At 40.5% G+C, this 21,113-nt stretch overlaps 2 protein-coding genes across 5 annotated transcripts in view; one reads left to right on the plus strand and one right to left on the minus strand.

Moving 5' to 3' along the window:
- Positions 1-4,335, minus strand: part of LOC130161637 (receptor activity-modifying protein 3-like) — a 33,995-nt gene extending 29,660 nt beyond the window's left edge. The window contains exon 1 of one of the 2 annotated variants that reach the window (XM_056365043.1): positions 4,198-4,335. In XM_056365043.1, coding sequence (XP_056221018.1) covers positions 4,198-4,249 — 52 coding nt within the window. In that variant the 5' untranslated portion in view covers positions 4,250-4,335. Of the gene's footprint in view, positions 1-2,831; positions 3,643-4,197 lie in introns of those variants that run through there. The other variant, XM_056365042.1, reaches the window with a different exon arrangement.
- zmp:0000000991 (mucin-2) lies at positions 4,326-18,436 on the plus strand. 3 transcript variants are annotated; one of them, XM_056365041.1, is made up of 5 exons: positions 4,326-4,465; positions 9,473-9,591; positions 9,725-9,921; positions 11,489-11,534; positions 12,291-18,436. In XM_056365041.1, the coding sequence occupies exon 5, from the start codon at positions 15,308-15,310 to the stop codon at positions 17,540-17,542; it is 2,235 nt and encodes a 744-aa protein (XP_056221016.1). In that variant the 5' UTR covers positions 4,326-4,465; positions 9,473-9,591; positions 9,725-9,921; positions 11,489-11,534; positions 12,291-15,307; the 3' UTR covers positions 17,543-18,436. The 3 variants fall into 3 exon arrangements, with proteins under 3 accessions (XP_056221016.1, XP_056221014.1, XP_056221015.1); XM_056365039.1 differs by having other exon boundaries at positions 9,725-9,911; XM_056365040.1 differs by lacking the exon at positions 9,725-9,921.
- The last annotated feature ends 2,677 nt before the right edge of the window (positions 18,437-21,113 follow it).

Raw genomic sequence — 21,113 nt, forward strand, 5'->3', positions numbered from 1 at the left:
CCAGTTATCATTAAAGAGTCTCCTCATGTTAAACATTGTCAGGAATCCTACCGGATTAAAGAATGTTTGTTCAATTAAAATTAAATTAAGCTATAATAGTTATGATATATTTATTTATTGTGATAAACTCTCCATGCATGCTGTGTTTTAAAACAGAGAGTGGACACAGCAAAACAATTTGACTGATTTAAATGTCTACTGTTCATTATCATTCATCACTTAATTGTAAAGTCTTATGATCCCGTCAGGTTCCTGTAGGAATGATAAGTTTCTCCAGGTATCGGATTGGTCAGTAATTTGGCTGTTGACAGGTTCTGATCTGATCCTTTGAAGTTAACCTGCACTGGAGCAGTTTAGGAGTTCAGCATAAGTTACAATGGTAATTTACCCCGGTAAGAAGTGAACCACCCTTGTAGGACTGAAAACCCAGAGTTAAACCTGAAGTTACCTTGATAACCTCAAATCCTGCTTTGTAATACAGGCCACAGATACCACCTGCAGTCTGGACTGACTCACATATGATATTTTACTGTTTCTTTATTTGTTCGTATGTGTAGTGACGATCAGGCAGCTTTTCTTCATCCTGACTAAACATATACCTAATGAGTCTAACGGAAGCTATCTGACCTTTGATCACACATCTGGCTTTGTGTTACAAAACAAAGTCAGATAATTTATTAAACCGTCTCTTGTTTGTTTGTTTGTACAATTTAGTGAAGATTAAGACAATGATCTGGGGCATGGGCCCGAGAAGAACCCATTAAAACCAGATCTGGGTCTGACAGACAGATTGTTTGTCATTATCAGAGGTTTGAGGTCTGAGTGCTGTTCGAGTTTAGCTTAAGAAGCAGGAGAACTTTCTCAACCCACAAAGGAATGCTTCAGTTTCTAACTCAAAGTAAATGATCCATTTGTGAGGGACTATATCCAGTGGTGGATTTGATGCAGTAATGAATATTTCCTGCAGCAGGGTGGTGTGTGTGGGGTTGAGCCTAAATGAATTACAAAGTACATGTCCATGGCAATGAACCATGATGATAAATTAAATGTTGGGTCTGGTATTTTATTGGATTTATTGACAATAAGACATATTGTAGATGAACAAACCGAAATATGACAATACACATGTAAACTTATTGATCACATGGTGTTAGTGATCTAAACTGCAGTGTGACACAACCAGGATCTGTGCAAACACAAAAGCAGCCCTTTCTCATCACTCTGAAATAACTGTAGGTGATAAAACATAAAGCCACATCCACCCCCATCATATGGACATCAGCCACATGCACTGAGAAAAGCCAAACAAACTGAAATCTCACCACAGGTCTAAGAATAGCATTTTACTTAAAGAAGTTAAAAAAAATTTCAGGACCCCCGAGGCATTTTCCCTTGCTGTGAAATGGTCAAGCGATGTTTATACGGGTAACCAGCTGCTTCGCAGTCAGAGGGAATGGCTCTTTCTCTGCGCTGCAGATGAAGACCTTATACACCAACTATCCTGCTAAGACTGAAAGTAACAAATCATTGTGTTAAGTTCTGCTTTCCTTTGAACTCCTGCATCTGGCCTCCACCTTACTTCTTCTTAGTGGGGATCTAGATGGGGAAACTCTTTTTTGGTCTACAAAAGAGTTATCAAAGTGAACTCTCGCTCCAAACATAAATTAGACTCAGTTTGATCACACATAAATTGTTTTACTTCTCCTGTTTTTCATGACACTATAATCTGCATTCACAGAGAGTGAACATAGAATGTGTTTTAATTCAGAAAGGGACCTTGTCAGTGAGTGTTCTGCTTGGCCAGACAGGGCCACAGCTGTTACTTGGCAGAGATTCAGGGGAGTCCAGGCCGAAGGTCTTGGCCAGATATAGGCCACATCCTCCTGTCTACAATACGCTAAACTCTTTGAAATGGTAAAAGGACTTCTTAAAGTGTGTTTTTCCACCTTTAGGTTTACCCCTCCAGAGGCTCTATGGTTCTTTCTGAAAACTGAAATCCTCAGTCACCTGGTTCAGAGTCCACATGGGAGAAGCAAGATGACACCAAGACCACATATCAGCTCAACAACTGCTGTCTGAGATCCCTCAGCCTTATTAAACACATCCTGGAGAGAGTCCCTGTGCTACAGACCATCTCTGCCTCTGCTCTGCTGATTCTGATTCTGCTGGTGATGACGTGAAATAAATGATTGAAATAAAAAAATAAAAGATTAAGGCTTTGAGTCATCTCAGTCAGTGCCCAGCATCACATTACTACAGAGCATCAACACAAGCTTCTAACCCTTGAAGTTAAACTAGTGTGTGTGTTTCAACAACGCGCTTCATTGGTCACAGCTTCACACCACATGAAACATAATTTCATACATGATTTCATCCGTGAACCACCAGCTAATGAGCCAGATCCACTCCCATTGGCCCCGATATAGGTCAGATCTGTCCATTGGGGCATGATGCCATGGTACAGCATATTCCTGTTCACTGTATGTGTTGTGAGATTTGATGGATGATCCTAGTATTTGATAGCCATCCTTACTATGTGCATTTAGCAACCTGAAGTCAGTGCACATTGTACAGCTGACTGCATTCATGGCATGCAGTCTGTAAATGTGCAGTAATACAGTGGAGCATTTGTAGAACAGCATGAAATTGTTTAGTGAAAGATGTCTGACTATAATGGAAAAGTGGCCACAACTGCTAGAACTGCTCCAGTTTCAAGAGGCACTTAGTGATGATGTGACTGCTTGGCATAAAGCGAACAGATTTCTGTTATAAAAGAAAAAACGACTATAACACAATAGAGAGAGAAAATCACATAAAATAATCTTACTCACCCAAAATCCCAACAACAAAAAGTTTGAGCACTGCGCTCTCATGTGTATCCATCACGCTGAAATAATCCAGTCCGACATCAAATGAAACCTCAGCTGCAGCTCCGTAAACATGGACATTTAAAGCGAACCATAATTAAAACTATCCTCAATATTCCGTCATGATGTCACAAATCCAGACTTGGAGCGGAGGGGTAAAGCCAGAAAAACAGAAGAAACCTGATCCCAGAGCGAGATTCCGGTGAGATTCTCAGGATGATCGCAACCGCTTCTGAGCCGAGAGGAGTCAAGAGCTCAGGACCAGTCAGACTGTCCCGCATCCTCTGCGGGGGAGGAGGGAGGAGGGGTTCCCCCAAAGCACTGATAATGGATTATCTTTACTGAATAACTGCGAAGACTAAACCTCGGTAGTTCCCAGCATGCTTTGCGGACATTTAAATGTGACACAGGAAACTGATGGAGAAGACAGAATAAGCATCCAGCAACAGCGCAAATAAAAAATACTGAAATGTTTTGGCTACTCTTTTTCTTTATTTCTTTGTTTCTGTCTTTCTTTCTTTCTCTCTTTGTTTCTGTCTTTCTTTCTTTCTCTGACAGTCTTGAGGAACCGCTAGTAGACTAGCTAGTACATATTTTTTCTATGAAACAACAATGACCTCTTGTGGTTTTCTTTAAAGCTGCACTTGGATCAGTCTGCATACGTCTGGATTCAGCACTGAAAATGGTTAAAGTTGAAGTCACTTAACCAAAATGATCACAGTTTACGATGTCTTGTTTTATCAGTGTGTACATTGGTGACAGAAACTACAAATTCCAGTAAGACATTACGGTTTAAATTATGGTAGACACAGACACAGTTATACCAGTTAACACACTCTATTATGAACACCTGTTCACCTGCTTGTTCATGCAGTTATTGAGTCAGCCAATAATATGGCAGCAGTACAGTGTATAAATTCTTGCAGGTACAGGTCAGCTTCAGCTAATGTTCACATTAAACATCAGAATGGGGACAAAAGGTGATCTCAGTGACATGTTCCCACATTGTCTTTAAATGCAGGATAAAGACCATCAGATGTATGTGCTACTGATAGGGATGGGGAATTGTAATGTAATGCAATTGTCATTTGAATTAACACGTGCATCTTGTGATTGATAAAAAAAAAAGTTTGTAGGCTATTTAAGGTTTTGCAGAAACTTTCTTCATGTATCTTCATGTGCTGATCACAAGATTTAGCAGTAGCAGTTTATCTTTAAGAATGTGATAAATAAAAATAAAAAATGCCATAACAGAGCAGCACTGAGCATCAAGCAGCTGCACAAGGAAATGTGGCTGACGCAGGAACCGGTAGTGATTGCATGGTCTCACCTGTCTGACAGTCTGATGTGTTGAACTTTAACCTCCACCTTGACACTGACATGGACGTGCACTTGGATCGTCCTCAGTTCGGTTTCTGTGGGTTCCACGCCACATTTTTAAGATGCTTTGTCCTGTGAGCCTGAGCAGCGAGGGCTGACTGAACCGGTTCAAATAGCATGTCAACAAGTGACGCAGGAGAGTTGGAGCCCAGAGTTGTAGGAGAGAGAGCGAGGTTTCAGAGCAGGACATCACGAACTGCACGGACCGCTGCTGCAAGGTAAATACACTGTCTTTAAAGGTCATTTTATCAACCACTTTGTAACTGTACTGTATGTTATGGTTTTCATCGACCTGTTAAACGTTGTCGCGCACTTTCTGTGTCTCCGTTTCCTCGCTGGAGACTCTTTTTGCCGCGTTGCGAGACGTTCTGGTGAACGGAGATAAACCAAAGCCGAACTCCTTTTGAATATCTGTATATTCAACGCTGCAGTGCTTGTCTGAAATCACATACATGTCTCACAGCTAAACGAATACCTGTAACGATGCATGGCTTCATTATTAGTAAATTCGGCATTAAAATATTCCAATCATTTCATATCTTACTCTTGGTTAAGCAGCATCATACTGCTCAGACCTTATTTGACCGCACAGGCGGCCGGAAATAACTTATGATAAAAGCCAGAATTTTACTTAAATGTGTTTAATAGAGTATTTTAGATATATTCAGTGTCAAAATTATGGTTACTTGTCTCCCAACATTAATTTTAAAAGCGTGTTTCTGCTCTTGGTTTGCGTAAAATTGCTATTTCCAAAAAAAAAAAAGGTTTTGTGTGACATGCTCTTTCTCTCGCTCATAAAACGTGACGTATGTAAGTTATAGTCAATATACCTGAGCCTGTGCTGGTGTGTGTGGATGAGTTTGTCATACACTTCACTAGCAGTGTAACACTAACACAAGCTACTCTAAACTAGCGTCATCTGGTTCAGTTAAGATTGTGTCCAGTTCAGCTTCAGTGGCTGTGCAGGCCCACATTCAGGCCACTCCAGACCTGTTACTACTGTAGATACACAGTGCAGCTGACTGTGCATGTCCACAGCTTACCCTCTACGCCCCACCCCCCTGTATACCCATTTAATAACCCCCCCACATACCCATGTATAGAAAGATAAACAGCTCTGCTGAAGGTGTGGCAGCAAACAGAACAAGTCTCATTCTGTCCTCCTCATCTGTTCTTACAACTCATGAAGTCACTGCAAAGTCATTAAGTTGTCTCTGGATGAAGCTGGAAAAGACGTTTAGGGTGTAGATCGTTTGCAGTAATTGGAACATTACATGGGTTTGTCAGTACTGAGCACACACCCACACTTTAGTGCAGGCTGGATCCTTGTGGTTATGTAAGTGTTAGCTGGCAGATCCAAGCACACGCCCACAGCCAGGCATGAGACTCACAGCACACACTGCAGCTGAGAGTCTCTCGCAGATAACAGTCAGTCATTAGCTCACAAAGCATTAAAACAAACAGAGATACAGTTCACAAACAGCGTATGTGTCACATGGCTGCAGCCCTGACTGCAGGCTGCAGTGTGTTAAGGTTTTATCAACAGGTCAGAGATCACTAAAGTCTGACCTTTTTATGGATTTAACTCTCAAAATGGGAACTTTTGCAATAACAGTCCATAGTATAATTTAAATGAACTCTTACTTTTTTATTTGAAAAAGAATACCTCCTAAGTACTACTACAAACTACAATTATCTCGATTATTTGTTCATCTCTAATTGAATGTTTCAGATTATTTATTAAATGTAAAATGTCAGAAAATAGTGAAAAATTACACAAATCTGATTCCTGTTTTCACTGACTGACATTCAATTTAATATAAAATAGAAATGAGCTGGAGAATATTTGATATTTTTACTTGAACAGTAAATTAACCGATACATTGCATGCTGAGAGATGAATTCGTACTTGTAGAGGTTTCTACAGAAAAGGCAAAGATCGTGAAGTAGTTCAGCTAATTTTTAAAAAGTAGACAAGATTTTATTGATAATATTTGAAGTTGAAAGAACTGCCAATTAATCAAGTAATCAATCAACATAATATTAATTTGCAATCATTTTGGTTATTGATTAAATGTACAATCATTTTTAAAGCGGAGCTGCCAAGAATTCAATGCTTACAGCTTCTCAGCCTTGGATATTTTCTGGTTTCCATCATCCTCTCTGATGACAAGTGAATATCGATCTCTATCTTTACTTGTTAGCCATTATAAGTTTAAAATAAAATAAAGAAATGTTGGCACTGAGAAATTGTGATGGTGATGTGATTCACTATTTTCTGGCATTATAGACCAAACCATTAATTGATGTAGAAAAAAATCCAAGGATGAATCAATTATGAGAGTAGATCATAGATGCTGCCCTAAAATATGTAAAACTATATTCACTGGAAAATCAGCACACAAAGAGAATTACCAAAAAATGTTATACTGGTCTTTTGTATATCAATTGTTATTAAATCAGTAATCTTCCAGCTGCAACACCTGCAGTATCCTTGATTTAGAGGCTGGAAGAGGCCAGTGAAATCTTGGCATTTATGCTTCAGAAGTTACTTAAAGCAATCAATCATTTATCAAAATTGTTAGACATTAATTTAATTTCAGCTTTAGCTGAAAGTGATGGATAAAGGGCTGTAACATCCAGCTACAGACACTGGATGTTACGGTGGTGGAAGTACAAATGCAAACTTGAGTAAAAAAAAAGAAAAGAAAAAGAAGACTAAGCCTAAACACTGAGAATTCCAGGGTAAATGTGTTTTGTATGGATTAACATCTGCAGCCACAGATCCACCACAGATGTGTGGTTTCACTGAAGCAGTTTCTCTGCTGTTCTGGCTGAAACGGTTTATCCAGTCATTTATTAGTCAATCAAAGGGGAAAAAACAAGTTTTCATAATCCATCATTTAAGTCACTCTCTCAAAGAAAAAATGCCAAACATAGGATATACTTTTTTTGTATCATTGTTGATAGAATCTTTGGGAAACAGTGACAGAATGTTTTCACAGGCTTGTGATTTTTCTTATAGACTAAAGATTAATTGTAAAATGAATCCACAGATTCAGCAACAATGAATGTAACCCTTATTTGCAGACCTACTGTTGAGCAGTTACAGTCCAATCTATCTAAGGAGAAAATGATCCAACCAGCTGTGTTAGTAAACAGAATCAAATAATCATTTCAGCTGTGAGACACTGATGACAGATTGCAGATGCACTGTACCTTTGAGCTCAGGTGAACATGAGGTGAACATGTGATCATGGAGAAAGAGGTGTAGCACATGATGTTAACAGCAGGTCCTGATGCTCCACCATCACAGGCCTATCACTTACTGGTTAAATAAACATGGTCACTTACAGGTTTACACTAACCACTAATATGGCTGTGATGTCATAAGATTTCTTGTGTTGCCTCCAGCATAGGCAGGATTAAAAGCACTCAGTTCCATCCACATGAAAGGTGTGTTGGTCTTGGCACTGAGGTAGCTGCTTAAGAACAGGAAGATCTCCCTCCCTGCTCATATTTCTATCTGCTTCTCTCTCATGTCCCGTCATGTCATGCTTTTATAATAGTCTCACAGAAATTTTGCTCTAATGAAGACAGTGAGTCAGCCCTGAAGGCAAGTGAGAGGTAGAGCTCCGTGTGATGGTCCATGTTACTGAAAAAGAAAAATCAAAATGATTCACTCTGTGATGAAGCACCACAGGTTTTATCAGGCCTTTGGATCCTAATCAGTGATTTCCATCCACACATCAACTGTTGAGATGAGATAAAAGAGAGTGATCCTGGAAACATCTGTGACAGACCATTTGTTATGTTAATCAAACAGGTTGCAGTAACACATACATTCATATTTGGAGCTCCACCTCATCTTTGTTGTGTATCACCATTGTGGTTGGTGGTTTGGTCATAGTTTGGGTTCAGCATTGAGCTGCAGCAGTAAATGTGCATATGCATGTTAGAGTGAGTGGGTGTGTGAGTGCTTTACTCTGGTTGTAAGAGAAAGTGTGGAGTGGGCAGACTTGGATTATTATATAACCACATCCTATCTGTGCAACACAGTCAGAGTGATAAGAAGAGGGAAGCATGGCTGTTTTAGTTTTCTGCCCTCTTCTTCTTCTACACTGTACCAGTCAGATTACAACCACTCTCTGTAATCCAGTGAATTGCATAAAGGTTAAGAGATGCTTGGGACTAATGATTAAATCATTAATTGATTAGTCTGTGTGGTGGGAATTCTGTAATAAAAATGGCTCACAATCAAGACAGTGTCTTTCTGAGTTTATTATCACTCTTGCAAGTGGGGCTGTTATAGTTTCAGACAGCAAGAGCAATCATCTTTCTCAAACAGTTACAATAAGAAATTACACTTTGCAGCTGTGCCTCCATACATTTGATACATTAGGTACACAGACTTACATACCTCTTTAAAAACATTAAGGTTAAAAACATCAATCCATTCTAGTTTTATCAGATTGGTCTTATTTTTTCTTTTTTTTTTCACAACAGTCTGCAACTATTTTGATAAACTATTTATCGTTTTAGTCATTTTTCAAGCAAAAATACCAAATGTGCTGGTTCCAGCTGCTCAAATGTGAGGACTCTCTTAGTCATACATGACAATAACCAGAAGCAGTAATGGATAATATACATTTTTGCAACACCCCAATTTGATGCTGGGTAGAGAATGCTGCTTAACATTTAACTTATGTTTGTGTATGCAAGGGTTATGGTGTAACTATGGAGCCTCTGCAGGTAGACACAGAAGATGCACCAGAGCTTGCATCAAAGCTGATATACTCCTCTTCAGAAATGTAAACACATGTCAGCGCTACGGCATCTACAGGGACACCATGTGGGGACCACAAGAACTGTGGGTGCTCGTGTTTTTACCCTCAGTTTTCTAATGATATTGACACTGTGGGGGATGTAATTAAGGCCCAGTTACACGTGATACTGTCCATGATAAGCCCAGATGACAAATGCTGTAGGTTGTATCTATGCTTGATCGTACCTCCTTCATCAAGGCACTACCAGCTGCCTCAGTAGGGCTGCACAAGGACCGGTGGTGTAAGGGCTAGAACAAGCAATCTTTAGCATTTTTACATGAGTAAAAGATTGAAATGATGAATCCATCATTAGAAATGAATGAAGATGAATTCCTTCACTTTTTTTGTGTTTTTTTTTTTTGTTTTTTTTTTTTTTTTTTTTTTTTTTTTTTTTTTAAGAGCACAGCAGAACAAAACATTTGCTGAGAGGTTCCAGCAAGAAGATCACTCTGGTGATGAAACCACAACAGATCAAGACCATCACCTATCAGCCATCAGCCAGGAGGGACCACACAGAGGTTGAACACGTGCACACACACACACACGAACATAGACACAAATAACATTTCTGATACAAAAACATGAAGAATATATTAAACCTTGATAATGTCAATGTCCAGCACTTAATGAGCTGCTCTGAATCTGTTGCAGCACTGATATCTGGAGCAAACAGAATAAAACAGAAGGAATCTTCCTACTGTGCTGGTTCAGAGATCCAGATCCAGAAGCCTTCTGGACCCAGATTCGCCACCTCTCTCTTTTTAACACTTTCCAAGAGTCTAAGCCTTGACAAACAAGAACTAAAACTCAAACTGAAGTCTGGCTCCTGTCCTCACAGGTAAGCCAGGGTAAGACACATATTAATGAGATTCAGAGCTTTTCATTACAGTGCAACAGAAAGCAGGTTTTATCATGCCAGCAGTGTTGTGCACAGTATCCACTTTGAACAGAATTGGAAGATGCTTCTGTTGTTCTCAGTCCTATTTAAGGTCATTTCAATCAGGTTTTCCATCATTAAATCAAACGGTAACTGAACCACTCAACCCTGTCTGCGTACTTTAGCCTGTGACACCCTATCAGGAAGAGTCAGCTCCTTGGATAAACAAGGAAGTGCACCTAACAGTGATCCCCCCTCCAAGGCTAATATGTTCTAGTGAATCCAGTATATAGAGATATAAAGCTATTACCACCCTTTAAGGAACCCTGACCATACATTCTCACAGTTTACAGTGTCATAAATTGTCATATATCATCTACAGATCAGCAGCACCGCAGTGTTTGAGATTACTTTAGGTTAAACCTGATCTATTTAGATCAGATCTGATATGACATAATAACTGCTTAACTGCATAAAAACTGGTTGAGTGTGTACTGCAAAGTTTCACTTGTACTTATTTGCATAACAGGGAGTTGTGCACACTGTGCCAGAGGTTTTATTAGACTCGTCAATAAAGATCATTGATTAAAGAGGCTTTATTGGTTCAAGAGACACACCTCATCAACTCTCTGAGCCGCCTGCAGTCACACCAACATGACCTTATAAAGACATAAAAGTGTGCTTGCGTGCGTCCGTGCGTGCGTGTCTGGCAGTAGACACATGTGATCCATGTGCTGCCATGTCCAACATAAAGATGCCCTGCAAGCGCTTTCATAAATGGTTGTGAGGTGTGCACAAGTGACAGTGAGAACAATTTAGTAAAGGGGGACAGAACAGAAGAATGCTGGGCATCCTGTTGATCCACATTGCTGTGGCAAATGTGAGACATTTAATCTCTCAGATGTTTCACACAAAAACATTACAGCAGAGCTCAGGAAGCCAGGGTATGTCTGAATGATATATGAGAGTGTGTTTTCTGAGAGCAGATATTACACTTATTGCTGCTGAGATACCTTATTAATTTTCACAGTTTGTTATCAGTCATAAAATCGTGAAACACTTTATTTTCACATCTTAACTATCATGTTCATAAAGTCTCTGTGAAAACAATAAGCCCAGATCACTTGCCTGTTTCCCCATCTCAGTATCAAAAATAATCTTTCCTCAGGCTGTCAAACAGGTAAAGTGCCCATCAAATATCAGTGAGAGTATATTTATTGTAAATACATACTATAATTCAACATAAATGATGACAAAAAAAAAAATTTCTGTATCGTCTATGTGATTTAACTGCCTTGTCAAATTTATTCCTCTTCGCCTTCAATTTTGGTGTGAATAACTCACCCAATAATAATTAGACAGTCAACAAATATATAATCAAAGCTCAGTAGCCATAGTTCAAACTCACTATGTTGGGTAACTGCAACAAGTTGTGCATACTGTCCATAATGTTCAGTCTACAGGTAAGTGGTAAGCGGTGTAATCCTGACTAGTGTGTCTAATGGTTTTTATGTGTCTGCTCTCTCCTGTTTTGCCAGTTCGACTGAACCATGGAGAGCTGAGACTGGGGACAGCTACTGTCAGGTAAAGATCATCCACAGTCTTTATCATAATATACCATAATCTAAATGGAACACTGGTTTATAATCTGACACAGAACAAATGTTAATCCAAAATATTCCCGTGCTTCAGTGTATCAGTGCTTCAGGTACATAATTTAAAGCAACAATTTCAAAGCCATTGAAATTCTCTGAAATCATAATAGGTGACAGTGCATACAACACCTGAGATTGGTTATTATTTTAAGTATTAGAAGGGGCAGGGTGTGTGTGCTTTGTGTCTGTCCTTGGAAATCTCTCGTCTTTCAAAATAACCTGTTTGTCAAGGGCTGAATCTCTTAAATAGTTGCACCATGGGAACAGGAGCTTTAGAGAAGCTGTGGCTTCTGCCAGCACACAATTTACAATTCTGATAGCATGCTCACTGTAACTGCATTTTACTTTGCTGTGCACAGAATTTGCGTTGGTATGATATGACCGAAGTTGACGTATGAAAAGAGTTAAGCTACAATGATATGGACAGAGCTGTACATACCTGGTCTGTGGTTATAAACACAAATCTTCTCTGGGAGGTTATGTGGCCATATGAATCATTATCTGGGTAACTTTATTTAGAAAGCGCATAAATGAAATTTAAAACCTTAATTTTAACATTATTTCTTAGTTATATAATGAATGTAATATGGTTAATTCATTTTAAAATTCATGTTGCAGTTGTTTGGCAAATTGCTTTTTAGTACACAACATCTTTTTTCTGCAGTAATTCTTTTCCTTTCAACAGTTTAACAGACGAACATCACCATCAGAAACCCCCACAGAGACGGACAGTGACTGCCTGTTACCAGAGACAGTACCATTTCCAGCCTCGAGGGAAGAAGTTATCATAGTTGTTTGCAATGAACTGGAGACTAACAGGAACTTGAATGTAAATCATCATTTGTCACATGGTGACTTTGGACCACATGAGCATAATGGCTTGCACATATTTCTATGTGAGGCACAACCAAAAAGGACTAGCTCTGAATCAGAAGAGCTAGAGGAAGATATAAAGGACCATACAAAGCTTGGGTACCAAAAGAATTGTGAGGAATTATCCAACCCTGCTGTAACCATGCTGTCTTCCACAGTAGTCACAGTTCTTGCTCCACACTGGAGTGGCCGACTACGACGGACCAAAAGATTTGAGGGAACTGGAAATTCAGAAGTCCAAGGCAGTTTACAAGATGTGACAAACACTGTGGCAAACCATGCACATGGATGCTTTCAGGAGACTCAATACCAACATGGTGTGGAGAGTGTGTTGACAGATGAATTGCAGGCCCAACTGAGAGTCCCATTTCTGGGTACCAGGAGGAATACAGTGGACCGGTCAACTGAGAGTGGTCCTGCAAGACTGGAGTATGACTCTAAGAGGAAAATTATTCAGACTGTCCCTCTGGATGTAAACTCTGGGCGAATGGACAACAAGAAACTAGATGCAGGTGCTATAAGCCCTCTAGTCACAACTGCATCTCCACTATCTCCCCTGTGCTGTAGCCCAAATGAACAAAGGAGACATCCACAAACTGGCCATCAAGGAGCAGTCTCAGCTTTAAGCTCCAAACCACCAACTAGCAGTCTGCTTCTGTCTTTAAGAAGAATCAACTCCAGTGGCCGGACCTCTAATGCAGCCTCCACCTTCTCTGAGGAAAACCCTTTGACAAGTGATCTTGAAGGAAACCTGATAGCGACAAACCTCTGTCAGACCTTTCTCAACAATAATGAGCAAGAGAGGCCAAAGTCCTGTCTCCCTCCATCGTCCATTTCTTATAGGACAACTCAAACCGGGTCTGTCCTTTCTCAGTCATCCTCCAACCACAGAGATGGGAACATATCTGAATCACACATCTTTTCAACTACACCTATAAAAAGGGACACAGAAGAGACATCCTTTACCCAACAACCCCAAACAGGTTCCAAACTGGCATTTCTGAGTAGAGGAACAACAGAGAGGCAACAGAACTGCAGGGGTTCAGATAAAAATACAAACCTATCCCCAAAGAGCTTAGTCTCCTCACCGAGACATTTCCCATATGATCCTTCTGCCCTCCTAAAAACCCGCTCCCTTCCTAGAGGGACCACCCTGACATCTACTTCCTGGTGGAAACAAGTTACCCCAGAAGACAGTTCCCCTCTAACCGCCAATGATCCAACCAACATCAAATACCAAACCTTGGACAAACCTTGCAGTGATAATAGTGGCTTGGTTTCGCCAGATCCAACTGACAACAAAAGATTCAGTAGTCAAATCCCCAATAACAGAGACAACAATAACACAGCAGAGTCAGTTTGCAAAGGTAACATGAACATTGTTATGAAGACTCAGAGAGGAACTCCCAACCTCAAAGAAAGAAATTCTGAAGATTCACCTGACCACAAATCAGACAGGCTTTCCAAACAGCAATATCATTCCAATTTTAACATCCAAGAACCACAAAAGCCTTATCATGTGCCTGATGTTTTGTCTTTGTCTAAAATTACCAGAGCTACACCACAAACAGCACTGAGTCATCTTAAAGATCTCAGCAAGCGTGATGTAAGTAATAGTTCATTTACAGCCAATGTCACTGTATCACCACCTACTTTGCTTAATCCAAAGAGCTCAAATACACCCACTGAGAGCAGCAGAAAATACAGTAAAAATCACTGCTCATCCAAAACAACAGCACCCTTGCATCTCCCCATAACAAGGAAAAGTTTGCCAAACACTCTCTTTCTCTTGCTACGACCATCACTCACAACAGTAAAGGTATTACTTCTAAAGCTACTTCTGGTCTCCCCGCAACCCCAACCCCAAACACCAATACTAGTTTCTCCTTCCATTCTCATCCAGTTTCTTCTCAGGCCAGTACTTATACTTCTGCTCACACTGGCTCTTCTCCCCAAACACCCAAATTCACCAGCACAACCACACCTCTTGGCTTTGAAAGAAGCTACGGCTCAATTCCCAAACCTTTCCAGCCTAAAACAGTGTCCACCCTGATCCCCACAGTCAGTGCTTTGTCTAAAACAAAGTATAGCCATTTATCCACTGCATCCATTACCTCTTCAACCACATCTGACCCCAGCCCATCACTTCTTACTCCTCCTACTACTTCTGCCATTGCATCTTCTCCCACCACTACCACTCTCCCATCGCTGCTAACCCCCCCTCCAACCCCAATCATTACTAGCCCCATCTACTCAAAAACTCCCATCCCTAAGGAAGGGAGGACATTCTCAGGCAGCCCAGAAAGAGACCCAAAGACACCGCGCCCCTGGGTAGAGGGAAAGAGAGTGAGACGAGTAACGTGGGAGGACTCGGTGGACCTGCAGCATTCAGAGCCTGTCACAGTGGAGAACCCACATCTATCTGGAGCCCCAACTACTCCTCTATCTCCTTCCAGGTCTCCCAGATGTGTTAGAGCTCCCTTCATTTTCTCCTTTCTAAGATCAAACAGTCCAACCACAAATACATCTCTGTGCTCCCCTAACCCCAAAACCTCCAGGATAGAGATAGGGAAAGGAGGGAAATATCGTTCCCTGTCATCTGACTCTGCTGATTTAACATCCAGAGAGCAAGAGAGGTCCAATCAAAGACTGTGTGACACTACAATCTCTGACCAGGGAAAACATGAGCTAACCACACCCAGGCAGGAGAGGACATTATCAGTGGAGTCTGGCACAGTCCAATGCAGTTCCTCTGCTCTTCTCTCCTTCCCTCCTGACTTTTCAAGTGCTTATAAACTTCGTTATAGCTCCACACCCTACTCCACTCTTATGTCTAGCAGGTCAACACAGGGAGAATCTAAGACTTTAACACCCAGATCACCCCTCTTCCAACAAGCCTCTCAATCAATTTATAGTCCACTTCTTTCCTTACATACTGATCCAGGTGCAGCCATGACCATACCAACTTTCAAACCTCCTCTGTCACCTATCAGCCCACCCCAGATCTTATCTTTGCCTTTCCAAAACAAAGCTGCCACACAAGACAGTTCAAAGTTTGGGGTTTCAGAAACTGATCAAGTCAACAATAATCACGGCAAGAATATCAGCCAAGATCACCAGAATGGCCAAATATTACTTGTCAACAACAGATTTCATGTCAGCTCACAGTGTTTGCAAAGTGATAAGCCACACAGCTCCTCTTCAACATGTGTAACTGAGACACTGGTTTACAGCATTAAATCAAAAGTAGATACAGCTACAGCTTCCCCAAAGAACACCATATCTAAACCTTTGCAACATATTGCAAACACAGTGGTTTCTTTGGAGACCAAGTTAAGTCAACAGCCACACACAATGCAGAGTAAGGGAGCGTCAGGTGAACCATGTAGTCAGTCAGATCAGAGCTCCAGTTGTGGCAGCTCAACAGAGAGTCAGTCCCAGGATGACGAAGGCTGCAACAGAAGAACAAAGGAGAATGTACTGGGTAAAGGCAGATTCTTCTCAGTGGAGAGCAGCAGTGAACAAAGCCCAAAGAGAAGCCGGTTTGCACTGAAGAGAAGTGTCAGCACACCAAACTCCACTTTGCCAAGGTCAGACTCAGAGAGGGCCAACAAGACCAACAACAAAATGGACCAGGTCCTCAACAGACTGAGACAAACATTCAGCACTAGACGGTCTGATGACGATCTGTCATTTCCATGGAAATGGAAACGGTCCTCCCAAACACCTTCAGTGAGTGACAGTGAAATCAATGTTGATGGAAGCAAAACACTAGAGGAGCGAGAGAAAAAGGGGGAAATGGTGTTGAAGGAAAATGAAAGGCTAACGGAGGGTACAAACAGATACACTGTTATACCACCCTCAGCTGTTGGTAACACAATGGCAGGAGATCAATTCTCCATTTGGTCAGACAAATCAACTCCAGAAACTGAACAAAATGAGTGGGAGACTTGTGTGGGACACAAGTCTGAAAGTAAAACACAAGTTCATCTAACAGCCCACAGCCCAACAACCTACCAGTTTGACTTTTACAACAACAACAGGATAGATTATATACCCACAAACCAGTTCCCCTCATGTAGAGATCCCAGTCCTGGTAGGAGCCCTGACCCATCTGGTGGTTATCCTACTCAGTTCAGGAAATCCGCATCCAGTCCCAGGAGCCCCTTCTCCCCCTTCTCCTCTCTTTCCCCACTCTCCCCATATTCCCCACCTGACGTAACAGATGACAGTGTCTTCTACAGCCCAAAGCTGCAGCATCGCAGGGAATCCTTCTCACCATGTGAGCCAGGAGAGGGAATCAGCCTGGGGGGTTCAAGACGAAGCCGGGTGTCCACAGGTCCTCCAAGTGCAGGTCCAGGACCGGACAAGGAGCGTTTGACATCCTCATATGCAGACTTAAAGTATGGCATTGAGCCTGGAAGGTCATTTTCTGTGAGCTCTGTACTTTCCAGTCGACCCTCAGGGCCTGGACGCATCTCCACTGGTTCCAGATTCAAGAGTGTGGGTGACCTTTCTGAATCTTCCTTGACTTGTGGAGGCAATGACAAAGACTGGGATCAGTGGTCTTTCACAGCTGATTGGACCACATTGGAACATGGTTGCCAGCCTCCAAATAACTGTAGTAGTGACCCTGGTAAAATGAGATCAAGATCTCTTCCACGATCACTAACCAGGCGCTTGGCAAACTGGAGCTCAGGAGTCTCAGTTTCTCAAACTTTAACTACCAAAGCCTCAAAGCCAGTCCACCTGCGGAGCTCTAACACTTGTCACTTTGGATGGGATACAGAGGGTCCCCCAACACCACCTCCAACACCTCCCCTATCACCACTCTCTAGACGCATGTCTAAACCCTCCAGCCTTTCCTCCCCTACATTTCCCAGCTCACCAGGAGTACCACAGTCAGTGGACAGCCAGTCCTCCAGAGGGCATTTGCCCTCTAGAGGTTACATCTCCAGCCTTAGCACCTTTGAGGAGTCTTCCGACAGCAGCTCAGACACAACAACAGATGATGAATATTACTTAGAAACAGGTGAAGGTGAAGAGAAGGAGACAGAATTGTGAAAGCAGAACAAAAGCTGTTTTAAGTCATTCATTCTCTTGGGTCTCTGTGATCCTGGACTTTAAAGATTTAGAAAGAGGAGAGAGATCCACTGTCATCTGTCATGTACAGTGACCTGCTTTGGTTATTTACTGGGGTCAATGGGTTGCCTGCATGATTTGCTTTTCAAAAGTGATCGTTGTCGTCATGTTAAATGAGTAAGCATGATATTGTCAGCATAGGTTTAAAGGTGTTTTTTTTAAGTATATTTTTTTGGGCTTTTGTGCCTTTATTGGACAGGATGGTAGAGAGAGACAGGAAAGGCCGTCCGATGCAGGACTCGAACCGGGGCCAACTGCAGCGAGTAGCCTGCTTAGACCACTACGCCACACGATGCCCCGGTTTAAAGGTGTTTTAATGTACAGCGTACTGTATATAACTGTGGATCTGCAGTGTAGGGATAAGAAATAATAATTGTTAACCATTTTACAGTTCTGACAGTTGCATGGGATTAGGGAGAGATGTACGTCTGTGTAGGTCAATCAATCAATAATCTAATGTGTAAGGTTAGGCTCTTATCTTTAGGTTTTCATTTCATTCTGCTACTTAACAGGTAATGTGGATAAATGTGCTATCATGATATTTCATCATCTGTCTTCTATGTTTAAAGATTCAAATTAATTGTGGTAAATGTTGTCAGCATGATGCAAATACAGTTTATTTTCTTAGTGACCTTTTTAAACAGTGTTGCTTTCAAAAAGTTTTGTAGTCTGAGATGAGATACAATCACATTATTATTAACATTTGCTATCAGACATTATAAAGTGCTCTGTACAGTGCCTGTGCTTATTTGGACAGTGACAATCTAAAGTCTCAATAAATCTATTTTATAAATAAACATAATATTTCCAACATTATTTGTGGTAAATTGATTACACTCTTGCTGTGTCAAATTATTCAGCCTTAACCAGTGTGATTTTTCTCATTGTGTTTCCCATTACAGTCTTTACTTGCCATATTAAGTGAAAAAGTATGTTGAGTGTTGGCATGACAAACAAGACACTCAGTCCGTGATTGCACATTCCTGCCTGCAGGGAGTTTTTCAATTACCAATATTAATCATAATGCTATGTACTCTAAATAGTGTCTGTTGTAGGTGGGGCTGTTCAAAAGTTGCTCAACAGTTATTCACATTGTTCAAGTGGGTGTTCCCTTCTGTTCTTAGCTGTGTTAACACAAACTGTTATGGTGTTGTTTGGACAAAACATCCATTAGACTGGGTGTAAAATCATTACTTCACCTGTGTGTTTGGACATTGTGTCCTTGACTTTCTATTCTATGAATTATTTTTCCAGAGACACAGTCTCACATAGACATTGAGACAGTACAGTCAGTGTCAATATTATTTGCCATGACATCATCTGGGACAGGCACAGCCTCTCATTATGTGTCATCATGAGTCTTCTGAGCACTGATTTTGAATCAGTCTTTCCATCTTATGCCATCCTATGGAAAGTGCAGCACTTCCTCTAGTCAACAGCGCTGTTAAAGGCACTAAGCTATGAGTGTGTGGCTAATAAGAGAGAAAACAGAGATTATCTTCTCTTTTCTACAGTGAAAATCAGCAGTGATATTGAAGTGCTGCAACGGGCTTCCTCTTTTGGTCTTTGGGAGTAGTGTTGGATGCACTTGCTTTGTATCCCAAATGTACGTAAAGCCCACATCATGTTTTGTCATTATGACAGAAACCATGTAAAGTCTTTAAAACTGCCCCTTTTTAATAGAAAAATTTAGATTTAAAGGTCATTCTCTGTGTATCTGATTACATAAAGATGTTAAGCTGCAGGTTCTGCAGTGAGAGGACAGTGGTATCAGCTTTCACTCCATAGTAAACAGTTTTTCCTCATGGCAATCTACAGCACTGTGCTGTGAATTTTAGTTTGAGACCATCGTTGTGAGGATAAACTGCATAAACTGGATGATTTAATTTTCAAGGTAAAATACAGTACAATTTTATTTTATAGCACCTTTCAACAAAGTGCTTTACTTAAAACACACTCTAAGACTTAAAGATATTAAATAAAGCAAAACATTCAAAAGTAGAAAATTGGTCTTTTTTTTGTATTTTATTTCTGTGCATTACATCTTTGTAATAATTTTCTGTAATCAAACACAAGGCAGTAAAATAATTTTGACATGTAATCAGTTAATATGTTACAGTGGCTTTTCCTGTTCTACTGTATTTTGGTGGCAACTAAATTTTTAAGTGTTGAGTTTGTTACATAGGAACAAATGTATTTTGAATGTAATAAGTGATTTTGAATCCACTGATGAACATTAACCACTACACTGGGCAGATGTGCTACTCATTCAAAATAAAACATTAAAAAATAAAATATGCATTTGATGCAGTCACAAATGTATGGATATTTCACCTTGTTTTTCTTTAAGAAAAGCTATTAAGACAGTAGCCCTTTAATGACGAAGATAAAACAGAATTTTCGATTTTTTGCATTTACTAAAAATACAAAACTGAAATATCACATTGGCATAAGTATTCAGACCCTTTACTCTACTTTACTTACTGTACTTAGGTGTAGTTACACCTTTGGCAGCATTTACAGTCTCAAATCTTCTTGACATGACGAGCTTTCTACACATGGATTTGGATTTACTGCCATTCTTCTCTGCAGATCCTCTCAAGCTCTGTCAGGTTAGATGGGGACCATTGGTGGACATGTTTCTGTATGTTTAATTGGGTACACGTCAGGGTTCTGGTAGAGCTACATCAGGATATTTCATCTGGTAATTGTCCTGTTGGAGGGTGAACCCCTTAGCCTAGTCTGAGGTAATCGATTCTCTGGACCAGGTCCTCATTAACGATACTCTGTACTGTGCCCTGAAAAAGTCTCCCTGTCCCTGCCACTGAAAAACACCCCAACAACCTGATGCTGCCACCACCTTGCTCCAATGTTGGGATGATATTGTGCAGGTGATGAACTGTGTCTGGTTTCTTCCAAACATGACACTTAGAATTGGAGCCAAACAGTTCAATGGTTTCATCAGACAAGACAGAATCTTGTTTCTCACAGTCAGTTTCTCACAGTTTCTCAGAGTCCTTTAGGTGCTTTAGGTGCACATTTCCATTATTTGTTACCCAGACACTGCTGACACTGCTGATATCTTGGTTTGTTGCTACCCTTTAGCTTTGCTTAATAAAACCCTTAAATGGTGACATTTGTGAAAGTTCACACTATTGCAAGAAGGAGCAGCCTTGTAACAGAGACCTTATATAGACAGGTGTGTGCTTTTCCAAATCATGTACAATCAGCTAAATCTATCTGATCAAAAGAAATGGGAGGAAACTGAACTAAATTTCAAGTGTAAGTGAATACTTATGTCAGTGTGATATTTCAGTTTTTCCTTTTTTAATAGATTAAAAAAAAAATCTAAATTTCTCTTTTCACTTTGTCATTAATGAGTGTAGATTGATGAGGAAAAAAATCAATTCAAATGATTTTTAGATTTTCTGAATGAACTATTAAGTATCTTTACAGTTACCATGGATCCCATATTAAATATTTAACAGGATTT

Source organism: Seriola aureovittata, chromosome 20, assembly GCF_021018895.1.
Source record: "Seriola aureovittata isolate HTS-2021-v1 ecotype China chromosome 20, ASM2101889v1, whole genome shotgun sequence".
NCBI classification, from domain to species: Eukaryota; Metazoa; Chordata; class Actinopteri; order Carangiformes; family Carangidae; genus Seriola; species Seriola aureovittata.

What these genes read in the sequence shown, in the direction of transcription:
- zmp:0000000991 (XM_056365039.1), top strand. Translation starts at nt 4,365, where the DNA reads ATGTCAACAAGTGACGCAGGAGAGTTGGAGCCCAGAGTTGTAGGAGAG. An exon ending in CCAGGAGGGACCACACAGAG is followed by an intron (nt 9,592 to 9,724) that starts GTTGAACACGTG and finishes AATCTGTTGCAG; the next exon opens with CACTGATATCTGGAGCAAAC. An exon ending in TCTGGCTCCTGTCCTCACAG is followed by an intron (nt 9,912 to 11,488) that starts GTAAGCCAGGGT and finishes CTGTTTTGCCAG; the next exon opens with TTCGACTGAACCATGGAGAG.